The sequence below is a fragment of the Caretta caretta genome, chromosome 2 (genome assembly GCF_965140235.1).
Source record: "Caretta caretta isolate rCarCar2 chromosome 2, rCarCar1.hap1, whole genome shotgun sequence".
Taxonomy (NCBI): domain Eukaryota; kingdom Metazoa; phylum Chordata; order Testudines; family Cheloniidae; genus Caretta; species Caretta caretta.
Window position 1 is genome coordinate 119,944,361 of NC_134207.1, and position 23,545 is coordinate 119,967,905.

The 23,545-nt window shown below is 41.7% G+C and overlaps 1 protein-coding gene across 3 annotated transcripts in view; it reads left to right on the forward strand.

Annotated features, from left to right (window-relative positions):
• The window catches only part of SLC22A23 (solute carrier family 22 member 23), a 183,796-nt gene that overhangs the window by 41,434 nt on the left and 118,817 nt on the right, over positions 1 to 23,545 (forward strand). For all 3 annotated transcript variants that reach the window (XM_048839751.2, XM_048839749.2, XM_048839750.2), the window contains exons 2-3: positions 1,040 to 1,143; positions 3,951 to 4,105. In XM_048839751.2, the coding sequence (XP_048695708.1) occupies positions 4,036 to 4,105 (70 nt within the window). In that variant the 5' untranslated portion in view covers positions 1,040 to 1,143; positions 3,951 to 4,035. The remainder of the gene's footprint in view (positions 1 to 1,039; positions 1,144 to 3,950; positions 4,106 to 23,545) is intronic.

Consider the following 23,545-nt stretch of genomic DNA (forward strand, 5'->3'; position numbering starts at 1 on the left):
GGGAGAAGCGGAGCGGCGGCGTGTTCAGGGGAGCAGGCAGAGCGGAGGTGAGCTAGGACGGGGAGTTGCGGGGGAGGAGGTGGGGCCGAGTTGGGGCGGAGCCGGGGGTGGGGGAGGCACGAAATAAAAGCGGGAGCTTGAGGACATGTTTGTATTGAAGTTACTGGGATCCAGGAGAGGAAACTGATGTGAGGCCACTTGCAGGTTGCCCTGGGGTCATGAAGGGTCACTCGGGAGGAGACCACTCATTTACACTCCCCCTTTGGAGTACGACAATTTCAGCAACTGAGATGGTTTTAGAGTGCAATTCCAGCACCTTCTTATCCTGGCACCATAAAACGGCACTGTGGAAAGAGCTGAATCAGGCCGACATGCTCTTGCACTTGATTGTCCTACTGCTCTTCTTACCTCTGTGTCAATAGAACGTAGCCTTTCCTAAGTGCAGGCTGTTTTTCTTACACCATCGTCCCATCTTACTCTAGAGAAAGTGGAGTACTGACGGGGGCTACTATACTGTGTTGCAAAAAGGTTACCGTCAATTGATCTGAAGTAGCCTGAACCTGGTGACTCTGAGGCCTGTTACAAAACTGATCATCTTCCCCAGGCATTTGAAAACAGAGGATTAGGGAAATCTGAGATTTGAAATTGTCTGACTTCCTGGTGGTGGTTTACATAGAATTCTGCTGCTGACATGTTGGGGTATTATTTGGATATATTTTTAAGTTAGTTCAAGACTACCTAGAACATATGGATAGATGCCCATTTTTATAAATCCAATAAACAAACTTGGGAAGAAAGATTTAATGACCAGACTTATTAGTGTATAACTAAGCACCTGATCCAACTCTCACCAAAGTAAAGGAGAGTCTTTTCATTCCCAGTAATGTGAGTTGGATGTGGACTTGAATAATGAATTAAGAATATTTTTAAGTGTGAATGCTAAAATTGAAAAGAACACCTACAACAACATCTGTATGTTTAAATGCACCAGAGAGGAATCAAGTATGTTTCAATGTACCTATCTCTTTTCTTCTTTCAGTGGGATCTCGTTTGTGAATCTTCCTGGAAAGTCCATATTGCTAAATTCTCCCTACTGGTAGGCTTAATCTTTGGCTACTTGATAACAGGATGTATAGCTGACTGGTGAGTGAAAAATCTTTTAATGTTATATAATTTAAATGAATAAAGATGCTAAGTATCTCTCTAGAACTTTTTTAAAAGTTCCTATTCAGGAAGAACCTTTTAATAATTAGATCTGCAGACCTCTGAAAAGAGTAGCATGAATTGGCAGTACAAAATTGTTTTAATTGCTTGGGCTGAGTCACTTATAGCATGATAAATAACAAAAGGAAAATACTTAACTATTGACTTCTAATTATTTGCTGATGACACACTTTGGTACTGCTGTCATGACAGAGCAGAATTAAATATTTTCTAATTATTTAAAAATGGAGCGTTTGTTTTAGATAGCACTAGCCTCTAGTGTTCTGTCAAATAGATACTACAATCACAAATTACTTTTTAGCCATACTTGCTGGTAAAAGGGACAGTGTCAACACATATTTGGCCAAAATTCTCATCTTATTTTTAAAAGGCCTTTACAAACCTTTCCACTGTTTTGTTATTTTTTAAAAGTTGTTTTGAAACAAATGACCATTCCCTTGCAATGTTTGAAACCCAAATATTGCAGCATTAAGAACATACATATCTGCATTTCTCAAAGTGTGGGGGTATATCCCTCTGGATTACTGGGGAATGGGAATATTGATAGAACTCTCAATTATTCTCCAGAATCTGCTTTCACTTTTAAAAAAATATATATATCTAGCTGGTATGATTACAAAGAAAAACTTTATACTGTAACCAAAGTGATATATGCTTGAGCTTGCAGAAAGCCTGAAACAATAGCTTTATGGTATGAACCTGCCCCATTCATTCCAGTGGATGCTAACTTACTTGTCAATTATTATACTTTTTTCACTACTGATTGAAGCATGGAAGAGATGAGAGGAGATGTGGTGTTATGAAGATTTACATGATTACTGCTCACTTTGGTGCCATACCTCACAGCTGTGAGGAGGCGAACCCTGCTGCATGTGTGAAACAACGTGGCCCAAAGCTTCACAGCATCTTAATTTCAATTTTAAATAATAAAATAATGTGGCATTGAAATATTTATTTAATGTCCAGTATTAGATATTCATTGCTCCTCAAAATAAAGCCTTATGGATGTGTATGATGGCATATAGTTTTATTTCATTTAAATAAAATTCTAAAATTAGGGTAGATCTTAAACAACATGTGACAGAATTGTGGGGAGATGGGTGAGAGTATATGATTTGTTTCATTGCCCTGCAGAAGGGTGTGGGTAGGGTGCTCAGCTTTTAAAAGTTTGGGAAAAACAGATGTAAGTGACCAAATTTACAAAAGGGAAACTGACTTAATTTATTTGCATTGTCTAAGTTGAGAGAAATGCATGAAACGAGAGAGCATAAATAGTGACATAAATTGGATTTTGAAAATTTTCACTTTTAATAATCTGAGCTTGTGGTAGTTACCTAGATAAAGAAATTTGTTTGCAGCATACAGATTTTTAAGTTGATGGTGTTCCTTTAGAAGGAAACTTCTAAAGCTATAAGTGATGACCGCATGACACTATAGTGATTTTCATTCACCAAGTAATTATTAGGGGAAATCTTAGCTGTGTGGGTAGGTACAGGTGGAAGATCTATGGGATCCAGCATGTGGAGACTCCATTTATTCAAACTGGGGACCAAATCCTTATCCAACAACCAGTGCATTATGGATGGTAGCACGTGTTCTAATACAGTGTGGTGTGGGCAGTTTGTCACACTCTGGGCTAGCACAATGTGCTACCAAAAAACGTTTACTGCTTCTTTCTACAGGAGCACCGTGATCACTGGAAATTGGGCTTACCTAGAATTTTCAGCGTATGGCAATATTCATGCTTATATATGCACAGAGTTTGCCCCTCACATGCTGTCTTCAGACCATTTTTCTTTTGACAGCCGTGCATATTTTATAGCATTAGATGCATGTATCTGCAAGTGCATCTGAATATCCCATCCCATACACTGCTGGTTGCACAAAGGTCTATGGCTGCTTGCATCCTTTGTCCAAAACAAAATGGCAGGTGTCTGGCTGCAAATAATGTTGAAACCTGTGGCCCTTTGGAAATATTCCGCGTTTCATAGCTGGTGGATTGTGGAATCCAGGGGGGTGCTGATTGAGATGAATAAAGCAGTTCAATCCTTTTAGAGGTATTGCTTCAGGTTCTCTGAAGACTCAGAAAAGTGATGCTTCTTCCGTTTATACTTGGTTTACATTTTTGAGGCTGTTTCCACAACCACAGGGGCTAGAAACTTAGTTTTTAACTAAACGAAAGCTGAGATTTGTGGAAGCTGAAGCATGTGGCAAGAGGAGAATTCGCTGGTAAATTTAATGGGCATGGAAAATGTCTCTTCTCTTGAGGGGAAACTTCTATTAATCAAGTGACCTTTCCTCACTATGGAAAACTAAGGGCTTTTTCCCAAATCGCCTGTCATAATTTTTGTTAAAGGCTTGCACTTACTGCAATTTTTATATATTTATTTGCTGTTTTGTTCACTTTCAGGCTTTGAAAATGGCTCTTATATTAAATAGTGATGCACTTAATGCTATTTGCTTTAATCTGTTCATAAATGAATTTGTCCATGAAATCTTTGCAAGACTAATCAAAGCAATAATTGAATTTAATATGCAGAAATGTGAGAAGTGTCTGTGGGTGGGAGGTGGGGAGTGTGTTGGCTGCTATTAAAAATTGGTAGCAGCATTTGGGAGGAACTATGTAATTTGTTCCCAACTGTGCTTATGTCCTCTGCAAGACATAAGCATCTAGTATTGTGTCCACCTTGGATTTTAACACTATTCTCCCCACTTTCCGTTTGTAGGGTTGGTCGACGGCCAGTGCTACTCTTCTCGGTTATATTCATTCTGATATTTGGACTGACTGTGGCTCTCTCGGTAAATGTGACAATGTTCAGCACGCTCAGATTTTTTGAAGGGTTTTGCCTGGCTGGAATAATCCTCTCCCTGTATGCACTGCGTGAGTATTACCTTCATAATTTAGCAAAAAACATGTTTTGCTTAAATACACAGTCTGCTATGTGTTATACTTCCTGCAGTATGTCTTTCAAGAGACTTGTACAAAAAACAGTTGAATCCCAGAGTTCTTTTAAGTCTACTGCATTGGTTTTGTTCCTGGAAATTCCTCCTCCCCCGCCCCAATTCCCATTTTTTCTTGCGTTGCTGGAGAATCAGCCTATGCAGAAAACGTGTTCATGAGTTTGCAAATGGAAGAAAGGATTAAACAATGTTTATTCTTTTGAATTTCTTTAACCTGGGAGTTGCCTCCTGTGTCCTGGCAACGTTCACGGCATAACAGATGTCAACATGATTTCACAACAACTCTTTTCAGCGATTTGAAAAATCCTTGTCTCTTTGTATGTATGGTGGCACGTGATTTTTACTGAGATGTCTTTGATATTAGTAGCTGGGATTATTCCTCTATATAGTCATTTACAGAATTGCGAAAGAGAGGGAAAATTGGTGAAGTCTCATGCTCTTTCTTTGAGTCACATTGTTCTCTGAACTGCTTTGCTTTGTTTGCTGAGAGAAACTGGACGGAAATCTTGTGAGAAACTAATGTTTGCTCACTGTCGTGTAAGGAGAGAGAGGACTGCTGGTTGATATGGTACACCTAAATGATGTCTATACTGCAGTTAGACAGCCTCATGCCAGCTGACTCAGGCTTGCAGGCCTCAGGGTCTGGGGCTGTTTAAATGTGGTGCAGACATTTGGGCTCAGGCAGCGGTCCGGGTTCTGGGAACCTCTCAGGATCCTAGATCCTGAGCTGCAGCCCAAGCCCCAACATCTGCACTGAATTATAGAACATCAGGGTTGGAAGGGACCTCAGGAGGTCATCTAGTCCAACCCCCTGCTCAAAGCAGGACCAATCTAAATCATCCCAGCCAGGGCTTTGTCACTGGAATCAAACAACCCCTTAACCCAAGCCTTGTGAGTTCGAGTCAGCTGGCATGGGACAGCAGCAGGTTTTTAAGTGCAATGTAGATCTACCCTTACTGGCCAAAATTTTCAAAAGCCTCCAGTTCTCCCCCCCTCAAGGTTTTTGCTCAGCACTATATGAAAATCAAGCTCCTTTAAGGCATCTCAAGTCAGGGACACAAAAGACTAGTCACTTCTAAAATTGGCTGCTATTTTTATTAATCAGAGAGTTAAAAACAGTTTTTAAGTGTGACTTCCAGCTAAATTAATAAACATTCTTCAATGTCCAACTCGTAGTTTAGGCGGCGAAAGAGAAATGGCATAAAAGATAAATTCCTAAATCTGATATTTTCACAGGCCTCTGCCTCTTTCTCTCTCAACCTCTCTGCATTATACTGGAATATAGATAAAGATATTCCCTTCCCAGGAGCCAGGCAAAACTGTTTTGGTTGGCAGCTGTGTCTGGAGTACTGCCGTAAATACAGTAGAATGACCATGTACAGTAGTATGACCATAATTAGCATCTAATATCCTATCGACAGGAAAGTATGGCATTTTATTCTTTTATTTCTGGCATTGAAAAAGAATTTATCAAAATATATCCTGGAACCTTCAGTACAGTTCTTCATAAAGTTTTATTTACTTCCTATTGTAAAGTAGATTAATATTCAGTCCATCAATCTCAGGATTTAGCACAACATCCTTAACCTGCACATACATAAGATCCTTCATAGTGCTGGGTTGTTCTGTTTTTGTTTTTTTGTCTTTAGGTTACATTGAGAGGAGATAGGGTGATTAATATATATAAGATTTTGTTCAGTGCGCCATAATAAATTCTATGGTACCTTGGATACATTTTCTTCTCCTGCCTTTGCTCATATAATTCAAATCCGGCCCCAGCTTTCAGTGTTACTGAATAGAAGTAAACCGTACAGGTGTTTACAGCCTGCAAAGGTTATTAGCCTGCCACAAAGATGTGGTTTAGCTTCCTAGTTATGATTGGACTTAGTGCCCACCTAAGGGAAATTTATAAATGACCACCTCAGATGCTTTGGGAATAGAAATAGTATTAAAGTGTTGCTTGAAAACATAGGACTGCTAAGTTTTAGTTTCCTTGCAAGGCACTTGGAATGGCAGAGTTAGAACAGCTAATGGTTTCTTTCCTTTCAAACACCCCTAATACACTAAGGCAGCGATTCTCAAACTGTGGGTCGGGACCCCAAAGGGGGTCGTGACTCTGTTTTAATGGGGTCACCAGGGCTGGCGTTAGACTTGCTGGGGCCCGGGGCTGAAGCCGAAGTCAGAGCACCACCGCCCAGGGCTGAAGCCAAAACCCAAGGGCTTCAGCCCTGGGTGGCAGGGCTCAGGTTACAGCCCCCCGGCTCAGGGCTGAAGCCCTGAAGCTTTGGCTTTGGGTGGTGGGGCTCAGACTTTGGGTTTGGCTCTCCTGCCCGGGGTCATGTAGTAATTTTTGTTGTCAGAAGGGGGTCACAATGCAATGAAGGTTGAGAACCCCTGCACTAAGGGTAGGTCTACATGGGAACTACACCTGAGCTAGTGCAGGCATGTCTACCCGAGCTGGAATTACACCTTCCCTAAGTGCATTAGGGTGTTGGGGAGGAAAGAACCTAGCAATGTAGCCATGGCCGTGTAGTGGGCTAGCTACCCAGAATACATACTTTGCGTCTTGGACGAGTACATACAGGGGTGGCTAGCCTGGGCTGCTGCGGCTACACGTCTGTTTTTAGCGCACTAGTCCGATCAGAGGTAGCACAGGGATCTCTGCTCGAGCTGAAAATCACACCTTCCAGCCCCAAACTGAGCATTGGAGAACTCACATTCTTTCAAAGACAATGGTGAGATTGAATTGTGTGGGAGCCGAGAGGTATCAAATCCTCAGAAGGGTTTAAAGACACAGATGCTCTCACAAGAGGTCAGATGATTCAGAAAGAGATTGAGGCAGAGACTGTTGGGAAGTAGTCTTATCCCGCAGAAGTTGTGGGAGCGGGGCTCTGAGCTGAGAGGTCTACTTGAGGCGAGATAGATGTGTATAGGCGGTACATTGTTTTTAACAATCCTTTTCTCTCGCTATGCTGTGTTCCTATGTTAAGATTAAACAGTACTTTGTTTTTAAAAAGAGGCAGTTCTGGGTCACTCTGTGAACCACTGGTCGCAGGTCCCAAAGGGAAGAACTGAAAGTAGCTGGGCCTTGTCAGGCCCGTTGGGGGTAAACGCTGCACAGGACACCATAGCCCAGCACTCTGCCTCAGCGTGGGAGAACTGCAGAATTCTGCCTCAGAGAATTTGAAGGCTCGAGGCCTGACACCAGGGAGACGGGGACAGTCAGACACACCAGAAGAGGGGACAGAGGTGGGCAGCTAACCCTGAAACATGATACACACGCAGCAGCCAGAGGCGCGCCCTCTCCCACTGCTCTCCTGAATTGGTTTGCTTGCGGCCTCCCCCGCGTTATTAGTCATACTGAACAACGTGCACTCAGCAAACATGACATGTGATGAGGAAGACATTGATCATTTTTTTGGGTCTGACACAAAGGTAATTCCCATCCTTAGCTCACTTAGTCTTGTAGGGCCATTGCTCTGAGAGTTGTTATGATTGACTTCTGCGTGGCACCACCCATTGCTTACTTTAGCTTTATATTTAAATAGACAGGAAAACACTACTAAGGTCCAGATCCTGCCAATGACTCTGCATAAATAGCAATTTGTGACACATTTTGCTCCATTAACTTCATTGGAATTCCATGCAAATGCAGGGGTCCTATAGTGTAGAGTGCAAAATGGAGACCAATGGCACTTGGCATGGGATTTTCTTATCGCTAAAATGCGATGACACTTGTCATATTCATTAAGAAGGCACAGTCCTCCACGCTAAAAATCTTGAAGGGGAAAGTATCTTTCTGGATGAGTAGAACTGGCGTACTAACATCCGTGCATGTTCTTCTCTTTTATCGTTTCAAATGATTTTGTGCTATTGCAAAGAAACTAATGTTATTGCAATGCATCCCTCTCAGTGTACCGGAATGAAGAACAGAGCTGGAGCATTGCCTCCTAAGGCATAGCACAAAGCAAAGGGAACAGGAAACTAAAAATGATATGGAAAGAGACCACCTGCAGTGCAACTAAGATTTTTTTCCTCCCCTACTTTCCTGATTTTGAAGTTTTCTATAATGTGAAGCAGTGTGGTGATAAAGGAAAATGGCGATGATGTGAACTGAGGTCTCTCAGTGGGTGAAAAGGTTATTTTCTGCCAAATGCTGCTGACAGCTTTAACATGCCATCATTCTAATGACCTTACCTGAGCTTAGACAGTATGAGCAGTAGCACAGATTTGCACACAATCCTAGAATGCTCAGTAATTTCATGGGTGACTGAGCTGCAGACTGCTTTGAGAAATTAGAAAGCATAAACTTGAATGAACATGTACATAGGCTCTGAAAATAGGTTTGTTATAAGGGAGGAGATGTATTTCCATGTCACTGCAAGGGGGTTGGTGCCCCTGAGTCTCGGTGCACAATAAAAGGAAGTAGGGCCACGTTGTTCTAGTCTCTTTAAATTTCCGTGGAGATACCTGCTATGGAATTTCTAGCTCATTCTTCAAAAGACGGTTCAGATTGTCCAGTAATCTTTTCAATTGTGATGTCTCTTGTATAATTAATAAGCTTTATGGCTTTGTTTTCTTAACCTTTTAATCCTTTAAAATGGACATAGGGTGACTTTAAGTTGGCAGAAGTTTAGCGTGGGTCCTATTGACTCACCAAGAAGGGAGGCTGCCTTTTGGTGATTTTTTTTTTTTTTTCTGGAAGACTTGTAACCTGTAGTCGAAGGCTAGAGTTTTAGCTGAAGAAGGCGCAAGACCTGTACAGAGCAAATCCAGCTACTAGGCTGTGGGTTTTCAGGGCCAGATTTGCAAAAGAACGATGCTACCAATTAGGCAACAAAATAAATGGTCAGATTTTCAGCATGGTAACTGCTGAGCTTTTTTCAAAAATGTAGCTATATGTGTGGGAATGTGAGCTCCTGGGTTCTGAGCACTTCTGGTAATCTGACCTTGAATGGGTACGACCACTCCAGCGTCTAGTCAAACCCTCAGTACATCATTATCTTCCCCCAACCCTTCAATAACAAAACGAACAAATGTAGCCGAAACGAGTTACGTTAAGTGTTAGAGAGAGAGAAATTGTTCAGTGCAATCCAAATCTGAACGACTGCATGACTAAAGCTATGAAATGAATCTTTCAAGTGGGGGAGGGGAACATTCAACCAGTTTCCCGACAGACTGAAATGAGGTTTGACTTTGTGATGCCTTGATAAGATTCTGTTCTGGTGACAAGATCAAGGTTTTAAAATTAACAACTTCTTGTTTATATAATCACTATCTACCCTAACTAATTATATTCAGCTTTGGTGTAGCAAGAGTGATCACAGACAGATCCTTTGAGAGAGGTTTTCACTGGATCTCACTTCAGTGTATCAAACAGTGCAGTATTGAATGTTGCTCAAAGAACAAATTCAAATTTCTGAAATATCTGATCGAGGTGCAGGTTTCTATACATTGTATATTGGTAAGTTTACTGCTACTTAATTTTTTAATTGCTGCTGTATAAGAAACATTAAGTAAAATAATATAAATTAGGGAGCCCCAAGCTGCTCAACCTAGGTCTGTGCTGACAACCTTTCAGTAACCCCCTGTGGATTGTGCTTAACCTGCACAAAATGAAGTAGGATGCAGCCCACGAAACTACAGGTCCCAACATGCAATATTTCATTTAAAAAAAAATCTCCCTTGCTCCACATTCTGTTTCTCAGCAAAACAAAATCTTGACCTCTGACCTTATCAGGTCACCTCAATCTCTTTATTCCTGCTCCCCATTATTTTGTGTTGTTTTTTTTTCTTCTTCAGGGCATATACTCTCCCTTCAGGGCATTTGCTGACTGCTCCATTTTAATCCTTACATCTTCTGCACTTTAGCATTACAGTTGCTCCAGAATGCATTGCTCCCTTCTGACACTTGTCAACCTTCTCTCCTCCCGGAAGTAGCATTTGAAGATGACAGTATCCCAGCTGTGACCCTGAGATTATGTTGAGTAAAGGTTGGAAGTTTGTCAGGAGAGGAGAGGAAGTATTTAACTTTTTGGGAGGTGAGAAAAAGTTTGAATAATTCAAAAATTGGAACTGGGTTTTATTTAATCTGAATCAATTTACTCATCCCAGTTACTGGAATATTTCAGGTATCGGCTGTACGGCTAAGAGAAATCCATAGAGTCAATCCCACATGAGATGTAAAATCTAAACTTTTATTTAATGTATTTTGAGCATAATTGGAAATGCAGCCCAACCATAGTGCTGTGGATAAATACTCTTGTGGATGACCGTGTTATCCAATATAATGGGTCAGATGAGAAAAAATCAATCCCACAATTTTCCTTGCTCAAAATACAGCCTGCAGTCTCCATGTGAAGTATCCTCCTCTAATTGTTCCAAAAGAGCTTCAACAGCTTTGGTATTCTTGGTGTGAGAAGTCTGGTCTATCTCACAAACGCATTATATTTCTGGGACAACAGTTGTGGTTTTCAGGGCTATTTTTATCAAGACACTCAAATAGGAAAATAAGAAACTCCTCTTAACTTAAATACTGAGGAAACTTATTCTCATTTACACTAGGGTCCTTTTATTAGAGCTGGTTGAGAAATAGTTTTTGTTCCCATGAAAAGTCTTCACAAAAACTAACAAGTTCTCCTTTTTGTTGAAATTTTTTGCTGAAATTTTTTTTACATTTTGTCCAAAAAACCCTCTGAAAACTGAAATTTTAGTTGAAACCCTATGAGACACTGGCTTCCTCACTAGCCTGGACAATTATCAGACATACCAAATAAGTCTTTAGCTCTTGGTTTTGGGCTCCATTTATTGTCCAAATGACCACGTACTCACGCAAGGAAAACAGAGCTTCCATTTCGGGGCTTTCTGCCCAGTCACCATGTTGCCCAGTCCTGACCACTAGAGTCTTCCTTCCTTAGGGACTGCTGCAGGTCACTGTCCTTTCCTGCAGCTTCTCCCCACACTCCCCCCCATCTGAGCCACTTGCTGACTTTTGTAATCACTTAGTCCCTGTGACATTCCACAGGGTACAATCTGTACCGTTGAACAGCTGTGTTCCCTCAGTTCTTAACCTGGGGTGCCATTTACACTGCTTTGCTGTAAGAGCAGCCACTCCTGGCCTGTTCACACTAGCATGTAAATTCACTGCCAGCTGAATGATATGAGAGCTTCTAGTCAGCCATTCCTGAATTATATTGCAGAGCAACACCAGCAAACTCCCAGTCCCAGATTTGTCCCCAGAAATGTGCATTTTGTACTGCCCAGCTCTTTCCTTCTGGACAATACACTCTTGTAGAAAGTCCATTATTTCATTAATAGAAAATGACAAATCCTGTTATCTCAAATGGAAGTTTCCAAACACGCACAGTCTTAGATAAAACAATAAATCAAGTTTATTAACTACAGACAGATAGATTAGATAGATTTTAAGTGATGAGGCATAAAAGTCAGAATTGGTTACAAAGGAAAAAGGTAAAATGCAAATACTCAACTTAATAAGCTAAGTGAACTTGAAGCAAAGAGGTTCTTTTGTTTTTAAACCCCTTGCTCATAGCAGTCAGGCTGGCTCTTTCATCCCCGACCACTCCCCCAGTTCAGTGGTACTTTTTTTGTCTTTCAAATGTTGTTTGATGCTATGAGTGGAGAGAGGTGATTTGGGGCCTCTGTTCCTCATTTTTATACCTTTTCCAGCCAGTCTGTTCCATTACCAAAATGTAAATTTCTTCTTCATGCCAGAGAATAGCCACTTAAAACTGGTGATAGTCTGTTTGATTATGCCGACGTCTGGCTGAGATGCTGACTAGTTGTTTGTCTTTGAGGAACTGGTTTGGGCTGCTTCCCCAGTTTTGGAAGATGCCGTAGTAACATCATAGAGTAGAATCTTATGCCTTTACATACGGAGTTGCCACACACATTTTACCAGTACAATAAAGATCAGCAAATGATGATGAGTTCAAATGATACCCGACAAGGCATACTTTGTATGAAGTTTATCATAGTTGTGTAACAGTGGTAAACATAGGGTACAGATTGTCCCTTCCCAGTTGATTCTGATGATTCACCAAGGCTGGCTGGCTGGCCAGCCCCATGCCTCTGGCCCAGAAGGGTATGTCTACACAGCCCACGGAAATGAGCGTCCCCGCTCAGGTTGATAGGCTCAGATTAAAATGGCTCACACTGCCACTCTAAAAATATCTGCATAAAACCAGGTGGGCTTCAAAGCCTGAACTGCAGCCCAAGCTGCAACTTGAAAACACTGTCTGTACAGCTATTTTGAAGGAACTAGCATGAGTCCAGCTAGCCTGAGACTATCCACCAGGTGTGGGCGGCTTGCTCCTGTGGGCTGTGTAGACATACCCTAAAGTAGTGGTTCTCAACTGGGGGTCCGCGAGCCCTTTCAGGGAGGCTGCAGAGCCCCATGGCTGAAACCTGATTCCCCCAGGAGAGGCGTGGGGCTGAAGTCAGCAGGCCTCCCTCTCCCCCAAGCCAGGAGCAGTGGATGGATGAAGCCGGGAACCCCAGAGCCACGCTCCCTGCCCCCCGAAGCTGTGAGTATCACTGGGAGCCCCCCACGCCCCATACGCAGCCCTTAACTACCCTCTGAGCTACCTTTTTGCCTACACACACAGCCCCTAGCTACCCTTTCCTTGCACCCTGAGCGGTTTGAACTGAGTCCCACTTCGAGTTATATTTTTGGTTGTGTCCCCCCACAGCCCAGACAGGCTGGGTGGCCTCATGAGTGAGTCAGGGGATGGAGGCGGTGCTCCCTCCCTGGACACTGCTGTGTGGAGTTGGCTCCAGCCCTGCCAGCCCTTCCCCTCTCCCCCCAGATAGAAGTAAAACTATGCCTATGCCCAAGGGTCCCCCCACGGCCCAGAGCCCCACGCTTTCCCTCCCCCTGCCGGGCCCTGGCATTTTTATAGCATGTTGAGGGGGCCTCAGCAAGAAAAAGTTTGAGAACCTCTACCCTAAAGGGGCAAGCCACCCTGTTACAAGCCCTCATACCCCCCTTCCCCCGTCTTTGTTGAAAACAAACATTTGCTGTGGACATTTTTTTTTTTTTTAAATGAAAGGCATTTTTGTTGGGGAGGGAAGCGGGAGGGAATACAAATGAAAAATCCAGCCCAGCTCTATCCTTTAACATCACTCTGACAGTGTAAAGGGGTGTTAAAGTGGGTGTAAATTTAAGTTTTGAAACGTTTCCATCTTGACACTGCTTTACACTGCTAGATTAGTATAGAGAGGCCTTGGTGTAAATGAAAATCATGCCCTGGATTTCGGATTGACAGTGAGGAAATAACTTTGATTCTTTCATGTGAACTTGTATTTTTTTCTGTCCTTGCCTTTTGTGGCAGAAACTAAGGAGCATTTTTTTGTTCTGTAAATCTGAAAACTTCACAACTGCTCTTCTTTTGGCACTACGGTCTCCCTCCTGTGTTGATTCCAAAGGGGTGATCAGTGGGGAAACCAGTGAAAAATACTTTTAATTTTGAATGCTCTTTGCACATACATGAGATGTCCTAACCTCCTTAACTTCAGTGTACCTGGTCTAATCATGCCAGGATGCTTCTCCCGTTCTAAACTCTGACTTTGTTCTCCAAGGTTATTTTCCCTTCTGCATTGCAATAAACAAGTACAGCTTTTAATGTCATATATACATAAAGATTGCTGTCTGGCTGTATGTTTAATGCAACATATAAACTAATATTGGAAAAGTTTAGCAACATTAAGGCTGAGAAATCCATGGAAAGGAATTGAGAGATCTGAGTTGAGATTTAAAATGACAGATGAGAGAAGTGAAGGGGGAGAGTAATGGTACTTTAATCATTGTATGTTCTAAAGATAACCCTACAGTTTGCCTCAGGGACCAGAACACAAATACCAGTGTTTGAAGATATCCATTGCTGAGTTTCTATCCCCAACACACAATTTCAAAGCAAAATAATGCAGTAGTCCTGGGAGGGTCAGTAGCTTTTTTTTTTTTTTTTTTTTAAGAAGCATTTGATTTAAAAGGAAATTGTATCAATTCTGTACTGAACATCCTGTCAGTCCTCAAACCTAGGAGTTTGTGAGTGAGCGAATAGAAACTGTATTGCAGCAGGGAACACTATATCATCTGAGTGTTACCTCCAGTGAGGGTTCCCTATAATTGACGTAACAGTTTTATGTGGATACATGGGAACTTCTGAAGGGTCACAGTGCTTCTAGCAGCAATAGGGCTACCAGCTTGTCCAAGCGTGTGTTCTGTTCCTTCCTGATGATGTTTATGTTCCCAAATTGGTTGGTAACACTGCGGGGGAGAGAGTGTCTTTCTAACAGAATGTTTGTTTGCTGACAGCAACCATAAACTCCATGTTAGCCTCCTTCCCAAGGATCCAACTCTCCATACTTCCTGAACCACTGGGAATTAACAGCTCTCTAATCTTTGCTGCACAAACGATGGCATTTGTCCATTCTGCCATGCTAAGTTATTGCATTTACAGAGAACAGTTACCTCAATCTTTGTGGTCACAAAAGTCTTTGTCCTTCAGTTATCACGGACTTACAGTTAGCATTGTACATCTAGGACTTTCCTGTCTGAAGTGTAAATGATTCAGAGATGGAGATGTGAAAGGCTCCCTGTGCTCTCAATAGGTTTCAGTATCTTTCCCAAGTGAGGATCTGCTGTATTGGAGTGTTCCTTGCCAAAGCCATTTGTGTTCAGCCTCCTCTGGTAGAGTTTAACGTGTAAAGAGCTGTGGGACCTTGGATGAGAAAACGCACTGGAGTGCGAAGCATTATCAACATCATGTATCACTATTAAAAATCTAAGCTTGGGGACCAATGCACTCAAACATAGAAAATGGATAATTGAAATACCTGGATAACATATATGGCAAAAGGTTAAACTAATCCCCTGAGGAAAGGGTGACAGAAAAGAAAGGATTGTCTTCAACATAAAACACAAAGTAATTATGTATCTGTTGAACTGATGGTGATTAAACACATTGACCAGGTGGTTTTTGTAGAAAATCCTTTAAGATTTGTCCTATATAAAGTTACTGGGAAGAGGAAGATAGAGTGGAACTCTTGGGGAGCTCGCATTGGTACTGAGTAAAGGCCTCTATCCTGCACAGAAAACCATGTAGGCAGGCAGCTGCATTGTGATTGGGGCCTAAGAGAAACTCTTCACCATGTCAGTAGTACTGTACATCCAGTATTCCAGTCCTCTGGGAGAGGCCAGTAATGAGAGAGGTTGGGAGAAAATGTGGGGGAAGTAGAAAATACAATTATAAGAAAGGATACATCCATGATTTATTGTAGGAAAGAATATGGAGTGAAGTTAGGGAGGAAAAACAAGAGACTTATTAAAATTTATAAATTGGGTGAAGCAGCTTGCCTATATTATGGTTCCATTCTAAAACCTTATGTTATAATTTTGGCGTAGAAAATTGACTTAGTCTAAAAGTTGACATATTTACATATAACATATGAAGGCAAAAAAGAATGTTTCTGTGAAGTTTGTGTGGTGGGGGGTGGGGTGGAACTTCATAAAATAGCTTTTGATCTGAAAATTCATTAAAAATTACTCTGCATTGAAACTTTAACCTCTCTCTAAGATTTATTTTATTTTTTTAGTCCTCTGTCTCCAAAAGTGACTTTATCCTTATCCTTTCTCTATGGGGCAGAACTAAAATGTCACATTTGACCACTTTGGAACTAGTGTAAGAGAGGTTTTGAAATCTATATCTGGACACAGGCAATATTAGCGAGGCTCAGATTTGGCTCATTATGGAGAGAGGTTCGAGCAGTGATTTTTGTCTCAAGTTTGGTCCTATCTCCTACTTCGGGTTTTCTTTTGGTGTCTATGCTAGATCTGGAATAGCATACTGAGTACCTGCTTGTATTCATGGATCTTTACCAGGTGTGTCTGGCCCATCTCTAACCCCTTCTTCAGGTGGCACACTTTCTTCATCACCTGTGACTGTTGCGTTTCAGTAACCTATAGTTTTCCAAATATCCGTCCCAGTGATATCCTTTAGATCCAACCTCCAAGCATTGATCAGAGCAAGTAGCACACAGCAAGATGGAGGACATGGGATTCCTGATAAGATGGGGTGTGATTAAAAACCATTTCACTTTAGCTAGAAGAAAAACCATCATTTACACGAAAGAGTGAGGCATGCTAACAATCAAAGGTTGCACACAGGTTTGAACTATGCATCACCTAGTTATTTGAGGTTGCAAGAACAAAAATGCAGTACAATTAAGAGTATTGACCATAAAAAATCTGTCAGAGCCTAGTGACTGTTAATATGAAAGCAGTACTGCTGTGTGATGCCATGCTATCACAGAGATCCCATCACTGGGTTTCAAGTGGCTGGTGAAATTTGTAATGAGATATTAATGTCTTTAACAGTTAGGCCCAATTTGCAGTGAGAGACACTGTTGTCTGTTATGATTATGAAATACTCTCATTTCCCCCTATTCTCACACTTCTTCTATGCATGCACTCTCCCCGTGGCAGCTTGCACATTGAATTTATAGTCTGATGTCGCTCTGCCCACAAGAATGAAACATGAAGTAAAATATTTTATGGGAGATCAGTTGTTTCAGAAACAACTCCCTTGTCTGTACTAAGTGGATTAGAGCGGCTTAACAAAGGCTCCCTCTCCCTGATTCCTAGATGGAATATAAAATTTTAAAATATCTATTCATAAATCTAGCAAAAGTTTGGCAAAGTTTCATATTCTTGTCGAGCAGGTTAACGGCAGGTTCAAGAGCACTTAATTGTGTCTGTTGTAAATGCAGAATTGTATAATCCCCATCATTGACAGTGTTTTTGCAAGGTTATTTGCTTGTGCGTGTAGTTATTGGTTTGTTTTTTCTTCTTGGTAACAGGTTGGAAGTATCCAGTTTACAAAAACATCCTGCATTGGTATCAGGAAATAAATGGCAAAATCCTATTACAGAATATAGTCGATTATATGAAGTGGTGGTGTTTAATTTCACTTGCTAAAGATTTCTGAAGATGTGAGTGTTTTCTCTAAGCAGCCTTTCTCTGCAACTATGCTAGAGAGAACCAACTTTTTTTAAAAAAACAGGACTTCAAGCTATCTTCTTCCCAAAATGGTCATCTTCATTTGAGCAGACAGTCTTCACTTTTTTTCTTAGGACATCTCTGTCCTGTCATAGGGAAAAATTAACCAGGCAAAAGAGAAATGCTTCTTGCAGATCCTTTAAAGAAAAGCATGTCCATTATCGGTATCTGTGCTTCTTCTTTTAATTTAGCACCCTTCAGCTCTTGGAATGAGCAGGCTATATCCTTGGGCTCATTTAAAAAAGAAAAAATCCACTGAAACTTGATTAGAGAACCAGATATGATCGGGTCTCAGTTACTGGACTTCCTTCTCGCCGGCAAGCTTTTGCTAGCAATGTGCGAGGAGTTTCAGCAGAGAATAAATAGAAACCTGCAGTCAGCAGATGACAATAAATAGTCTGTTGCTCAGAGTAAAGCTTTCTGTCCAGTGACTTGGCAGCGAGTGACTAGGCCCTCAGGAGCAGAAATGCAGCATTGCAACATTACAGTACTGAAGGTCAGCTTCTTACATGGAAAAATGAGAATACACAGCTTCATTGTTTTCTTTTTCTTCACTGAGCTTGTTCTTCAGGAGAAAGCTAATTTTTTATAAGCTTGTTGTATGTAGTGGGTGAATAAAGGAATAGATGTTGCTGTCTGTGTCCAGTGTGCAAGAATTGAAAGATGGTTACAGGACTGACCTGTTTTTCAACCTCCCGCTTATATATATTGCAAGAGAATCTTGAGATCTTTATTTGGAACTGCAGTGGCATGTTTTGTATTTTTTTGTTTCCCCTCCTCACCCCCCTCCCCGTTTCTTAATTAATTAATGAATTTTAAACTGTCACTTAGGAGTTGACATGAAAATGTGTTGCTGAGTAATTATTACATATGAAAACTGGACATAATTGGGCTTTAAAAAACAAGGTCAAAGGGGATTTATTATGCTGCATAGATTGGAAAAACATGTAAAAAAAGTCTGAAGTAAGAGTGATTAAGTTTGATACATCTGCGTTTTATTTGGGTCAGGAATTACAGAGCTGAGGAAACTCAGTTTCCATATCTAAAACAGATAAGGAAGAGGAGTTTTTCCTCGGAATAATCTATCTTTTGAAAAGGAGAGAGAATGGGAAAAATCAGACATGATACCTCAATCAGGTATGCTGTTGGTTTGTGCTAACAGATATGTAATAAGTATCCACTTTGGAATTGATTTATACACAAATACCTTTATTCTGGTGGTATTGGACTTGGAGTATTGTTTTGTGAAGTAGTATGATGCTTTCTAAATTAGGATGATAGAATTTCAGGATTTAAAAAAAAAATACATTAAAGTAATACATTTAAAATTTGCCAAAGTACATAATTTCCAGAAACTGTATACAGCATTAGAATTGCATCTCTCTCTCTCTCTCTCAATCGGGGATCTCAAACTCAAATCACCACGAGGGCCACATGAGGACTAGTACATTGGCCCAAGGGTCGCATCACTGACACCTTTTCATACAAAGATACAAAAGCCCTCCCCCCACCCCCACTCCACCCCTTCCATGAGGCTCCACCCCTGCCCCAGCTATTCCAACCCCTTTCCCAAATCCCCGCCCCGGCCCTGCCTCTTCTCCGCCTCCTCCCCTGAGTGTGCTGTGTCCTCGCTCCTCCCCTCTCCCTCCTGGAAAGTCCTAAGCCCTGCCAAACAGCTGTTTGGCAGCAGGAAGCACTGGGAGGTAGGCAGAGGAGCAGGGACTCAGCGGGGGGTGAGAGGGGCTATGCGGCCCACGGGCCACGTGTTTGAGACTCCTGCTCTAAATCTTTAATGAACCCAAACTGTTGTGAAATAAGATTTACGCTTCATGAGGAAACAAACATATATACAATACATTAAAAATTTATTGGTAACCTACTGAATTTATCTAAAAACTAAATTGAATTAAAACTAAACCAATTTAAACATAGCAGAAACCTCAATGCTCCAGCACAGACTTTATTATTATGTGGAATTTTCTGTTGGGGAAAATTAAATTAAATATTTTATTTTGGGTTGACTTTTATCTTTGTATCTTGAGCTGCTATGGTGCTTTGTGGGAGTTGCAGTTCTGGATCCTTCATGCCCCCATTCTGCCCTAAGGGCCCAGCTCCATGGACTACATTTCCCATGAGGCTATGCAGTCTCTCCGTGTTGAAGAGCCAACATGGTGCATCATGGGATCAGAAATGGGGAGAGATTGGGATGAAAACAAATATCAAAATATTGGAATTTCCCACTGGATGGCAATTCTGTTTTTCCATCAGTTCTAGTATATTACACGGACAATTTAGGCACAATAAATGTATTCACCTCTTCCCTTTACAAGTTTGTTGTGAATTGAGACATATTTACAAGAAGATCTTCAGTAAATGTGATTCAAAATGTCTTGTAACATTCCTGGATGATGATAGATAATATTTAATAGTGCTGAGCATGTAAATATTTTATTTCTGCGAGGCATATGCAATTGACTCCCTTCTATTAAAAGTTTGCAGTTATCACAGGAATCGCAGTAGCCATTTACACTTACTTACTGCAGTTTCTCTTATACTGTGTTTGATTTCCTCTAATCCTAAAACTGAAGGAAGAGTTCTTTTCCTGTGTGGAGCCCCACTAAAGTCCTCAAATTGCAGGATGAAGGCCTAAAATTGCGTGAAACCATATTCCATTATCATTTGGGATCCTGGTATAATTCTCAGTTCCTTAGGAAAATGAGTCAGTACATGCTGCTCTGTTTTTTATTTGTGGATTTGTTTTGTGTCCATATCATACCTACCCTATGTATTGCTGAGGTAAGCTGACAATTTTTATCGTTACATGAATCCTGTGTGGAGTGTACATTGAGACTTAATTATGTCTCAATGTACACTCCACACAGGATTCATGTAACGATAAAAATTGTCAGCTTACCTCAGCAATACATAGGGTAGGGGTGTGTGTGTGTGTATATGATATATAGTTCTCATTCTCTCTCTCTTTCGCACACGCACAGAGAAAGCTATGTTAAAAGAACATCGAGTGCTTGCTTGACTTTGTAACTTTAAAGTTAGGAAATGCCAGAATTAAGGTTGCCTGGACAAGCAAAAACAAAATATTGAATATCTGCTCATTAACTGAGCACAGCCATCCTCTACTAAATGAGACCAGTATCCTGTGAAGAAAGTAGTGTATGACCATGTAGACGGTATCATAAACGCATATGCACAACAGGGCTGAATTAAGGTTAAATGGGCAACTTTCTTTCTGGCATTTCTTATCTTTTACTTTACAACCTTAATAATGTTCTTTTTAACATAGGGATTTGTGTGTGTAATCTCCTAGGGTTTTAAAAAAGGAAACTGAAAAAACAAATTCCATCAGGTGGCATCGTATTGACATCCATCCACATGAGTCGTCATCAGGTTTGGAATCATTATATCCACCACAGAGACTTCTGCACCTTGATCTAACAGAGCAACTGATCGCAGTAGTAGGTTGTCATCCTTTGTGTACTGACATTAGACGGGGATGGGACACTTTGGCCGTGGGTTTCACTGACAATAGAGAAATGAGGAGACTCTGGAATCTTGGGTTGCATTCCAGGCTCTGGACAGGAATGAACTCTAGTGGGCACATACGCTTCTGCCCCATCCCATACTACTTGTCCCTGTCCCAGTCCTATTTCTTCCCCATCCCTGACTCCTTGTCTCAGTCCCATTCTCCTCTCCTAGACCGTTCCAGTGTCCACTCCTCGAGCTTCTCATCCCAGTCCCTTTTTTCTTGCCCAGCAAGACCTAGTTTCACTCCCCCAGACTCCCAGTCTGTGTTCTTCCCCAGTCAGTCTCAGTTCTTCCCCTCCTAGTCCAGTTTTTCTCTCTCTTCCTCCCTCTCTAGTCACCTATGTTCCCTGTCCCTACTGGTTCCTAATCCAGATCACCCACCCCAGGCTCCTCATCTAATCTCCACATCTCCTCCACCCTCTCCCAGCTACTTGTCCTAGTCTCTTTTCACAGCCAGTGCCAGTTCTCCCCTTGTGCCCTGACTCTTTCAGATCTGTTTCTCCACACCTTCACCTCCTTCTCCCCACCCCACTGGTTCTCAGTCCCATATATTCCTCTAGTTCCTCATTCTATCTCAGTCCCCCCTCCCACCCTCCTCCCATTTTCCTCCCTGGCTCCCACTCTATCACATTTTGGGATTCAACCCAGACCAGTGAGAAGTTGCAACCCCAACTGCCCTGTATAATGTTTGGTGCCTTAAATGCTTTGCTGCTGTGGCTCACAGACCAGACACCAACAGACAAGTATGCAGATTCCTGTGTGTCTGTGTGCTTGCAGCCCTGGTTCAGTACTCTGATTCCAGCAGCCTGCTCGTTACACCCTCAGTCCAAAATTTCCCCCAAACTGTCTGCCCTCAAGTGCCCTCTCCTGGAATATTCAGGGAAGTAATAAAGTCCTTAGTGCCTTTAAAGAGACAAAAGCAGAGTTTATCACTTTAACTGGAGCTAACAATCCTTTCAGTTCAAATGCAGAACTGAGTTGGATTATAGTATAAATAAAACAGGTTTATTAGCAAAAGGACATAGACTAAATTTGATACCAAGTACAAGGAATTGGAGGTAGAATGGGTTAGAAGTAAACAGTAAAAATATGCTTTCTAGTGGCTAAGACTTAACAAGGTACAGCCTTGGTTCAAAGTAGATTTCTTACCAATCTTTTTTTTTTCCAGCCTTGACTGACTTTCTCTCAGTTGGGACCTCCCGCAGAAGTACAAGGTGCTAGTTTCCCTTGACTTCCTAGGTGGAAGGCCTAAACACATTTCTCATATATTGTCACTTCCCAGAGATTTCAACCCTCTTGGCTGAAGGACCCATCCTTCTCAGTTTGCAGGAGCTCTGGCCCTATGTCTGTCCAGTGATGGATGCCAAGATGGCTATTTTTCTCTCTTTATATCTTCTCAAACTCACTGTTTTGGCCTCAGACACAGGGTGACCTCATGCTGTTCTTCCTTTCCTGTGGATTTCCCATCCCCCTGCTGATTCGTATGTAAATGAGGCTTACATTGTTTTGATTCCACCATGCTTAATTTACATTGGAGACAGGAGGGTAGTTGCCTGCCCTCCTGTCTGGGAGAGAACCTGTTTCTCTCTCTTTATTTGGTCACAGACATTAGGGCATAATATTTGTGAGTATCCCTAACTCCTCTTATAGTGTTAATACCTACATTTCACAATGATATTTATCACCAGTATGTCACCAGTTCGCAGATGACACCTTATGTGACCCATTTTACCTACAGGTCATGACAACAGTGAGTTGGGGAACTCTGGGCTGGTCAGGCCAGCTGAAACTCACTGCTATATACCAGGGAGTCCATAGCCATCTGGCACTGGGGTGCTCTTAGAGTCACACCTCCCCCCCTTACAAAACAGCAGGACGGTTAGTCATTTGTTGACCTCAAGGCAGCAGGTCAGAGCCCTCTTTTATGGACAGGGCATCTGCCGCCATATTTCCTTTCCCCTTTGTATGGAAAAAAAATACAACCCTGTTTTGTCTCCTTTGTTCAGTCTCCAACACACAATGTCAGAGAGTATCCATAATTTCACCTTCAGTGTTGTTCCAAACATTTCACAGTGATATTAATAACCTGTGTGTTTCTAGATTTCAAACAATATATTCCATGTCACCTTTTCAATAAATACCACAACACCAGTGTGTTAGGTATAGTTAGGTCAGGCCTGACGAGAGCTGCTGATACAGAGTAGTGAACAATTTCCCTCTCTGCATCCCACTGCCAGTCTTCTTGCCTAGCAAATCCCAGTTTCCCCCAACTCCCCATCCTAGTTTCTACCTACCTGACCCCCAGGCTTCTTGTCTAAGTTGACTCCCATCATCCCTATTCCCAAAAGTCTGGCTTTTGTCCCTGTTGCATTTGAATCAGGCAGCTTCCTCCTCCACAGTGCTTGGACTTATCAGTGGAGACACTGATAGCACAGGAGAGACTGGCTCTCATTTCAGGGGTCCAGACCTGCCACAGCCTACAGCAGCCCATAGTTTGAAAGTCCTGCTCAGCTCCAGGGTTGGAGCATGGCCAGTGCAGATGAAGTCTTTGGGAAATTTAGCTCCTATAATCTGTCTACCAGCCCTGCCTACGTTTATAACTTTCAGTTTGCAGTGGTAACATTACATTCTTGCAGTAATGACATTATTGACTTTACTCCAGTGTGAAGAAAGAAGACGACAATATTCCATAGCTATGATAAATTTTTGTTCAGATACTTTGAGCCATTTCCAGTGAGA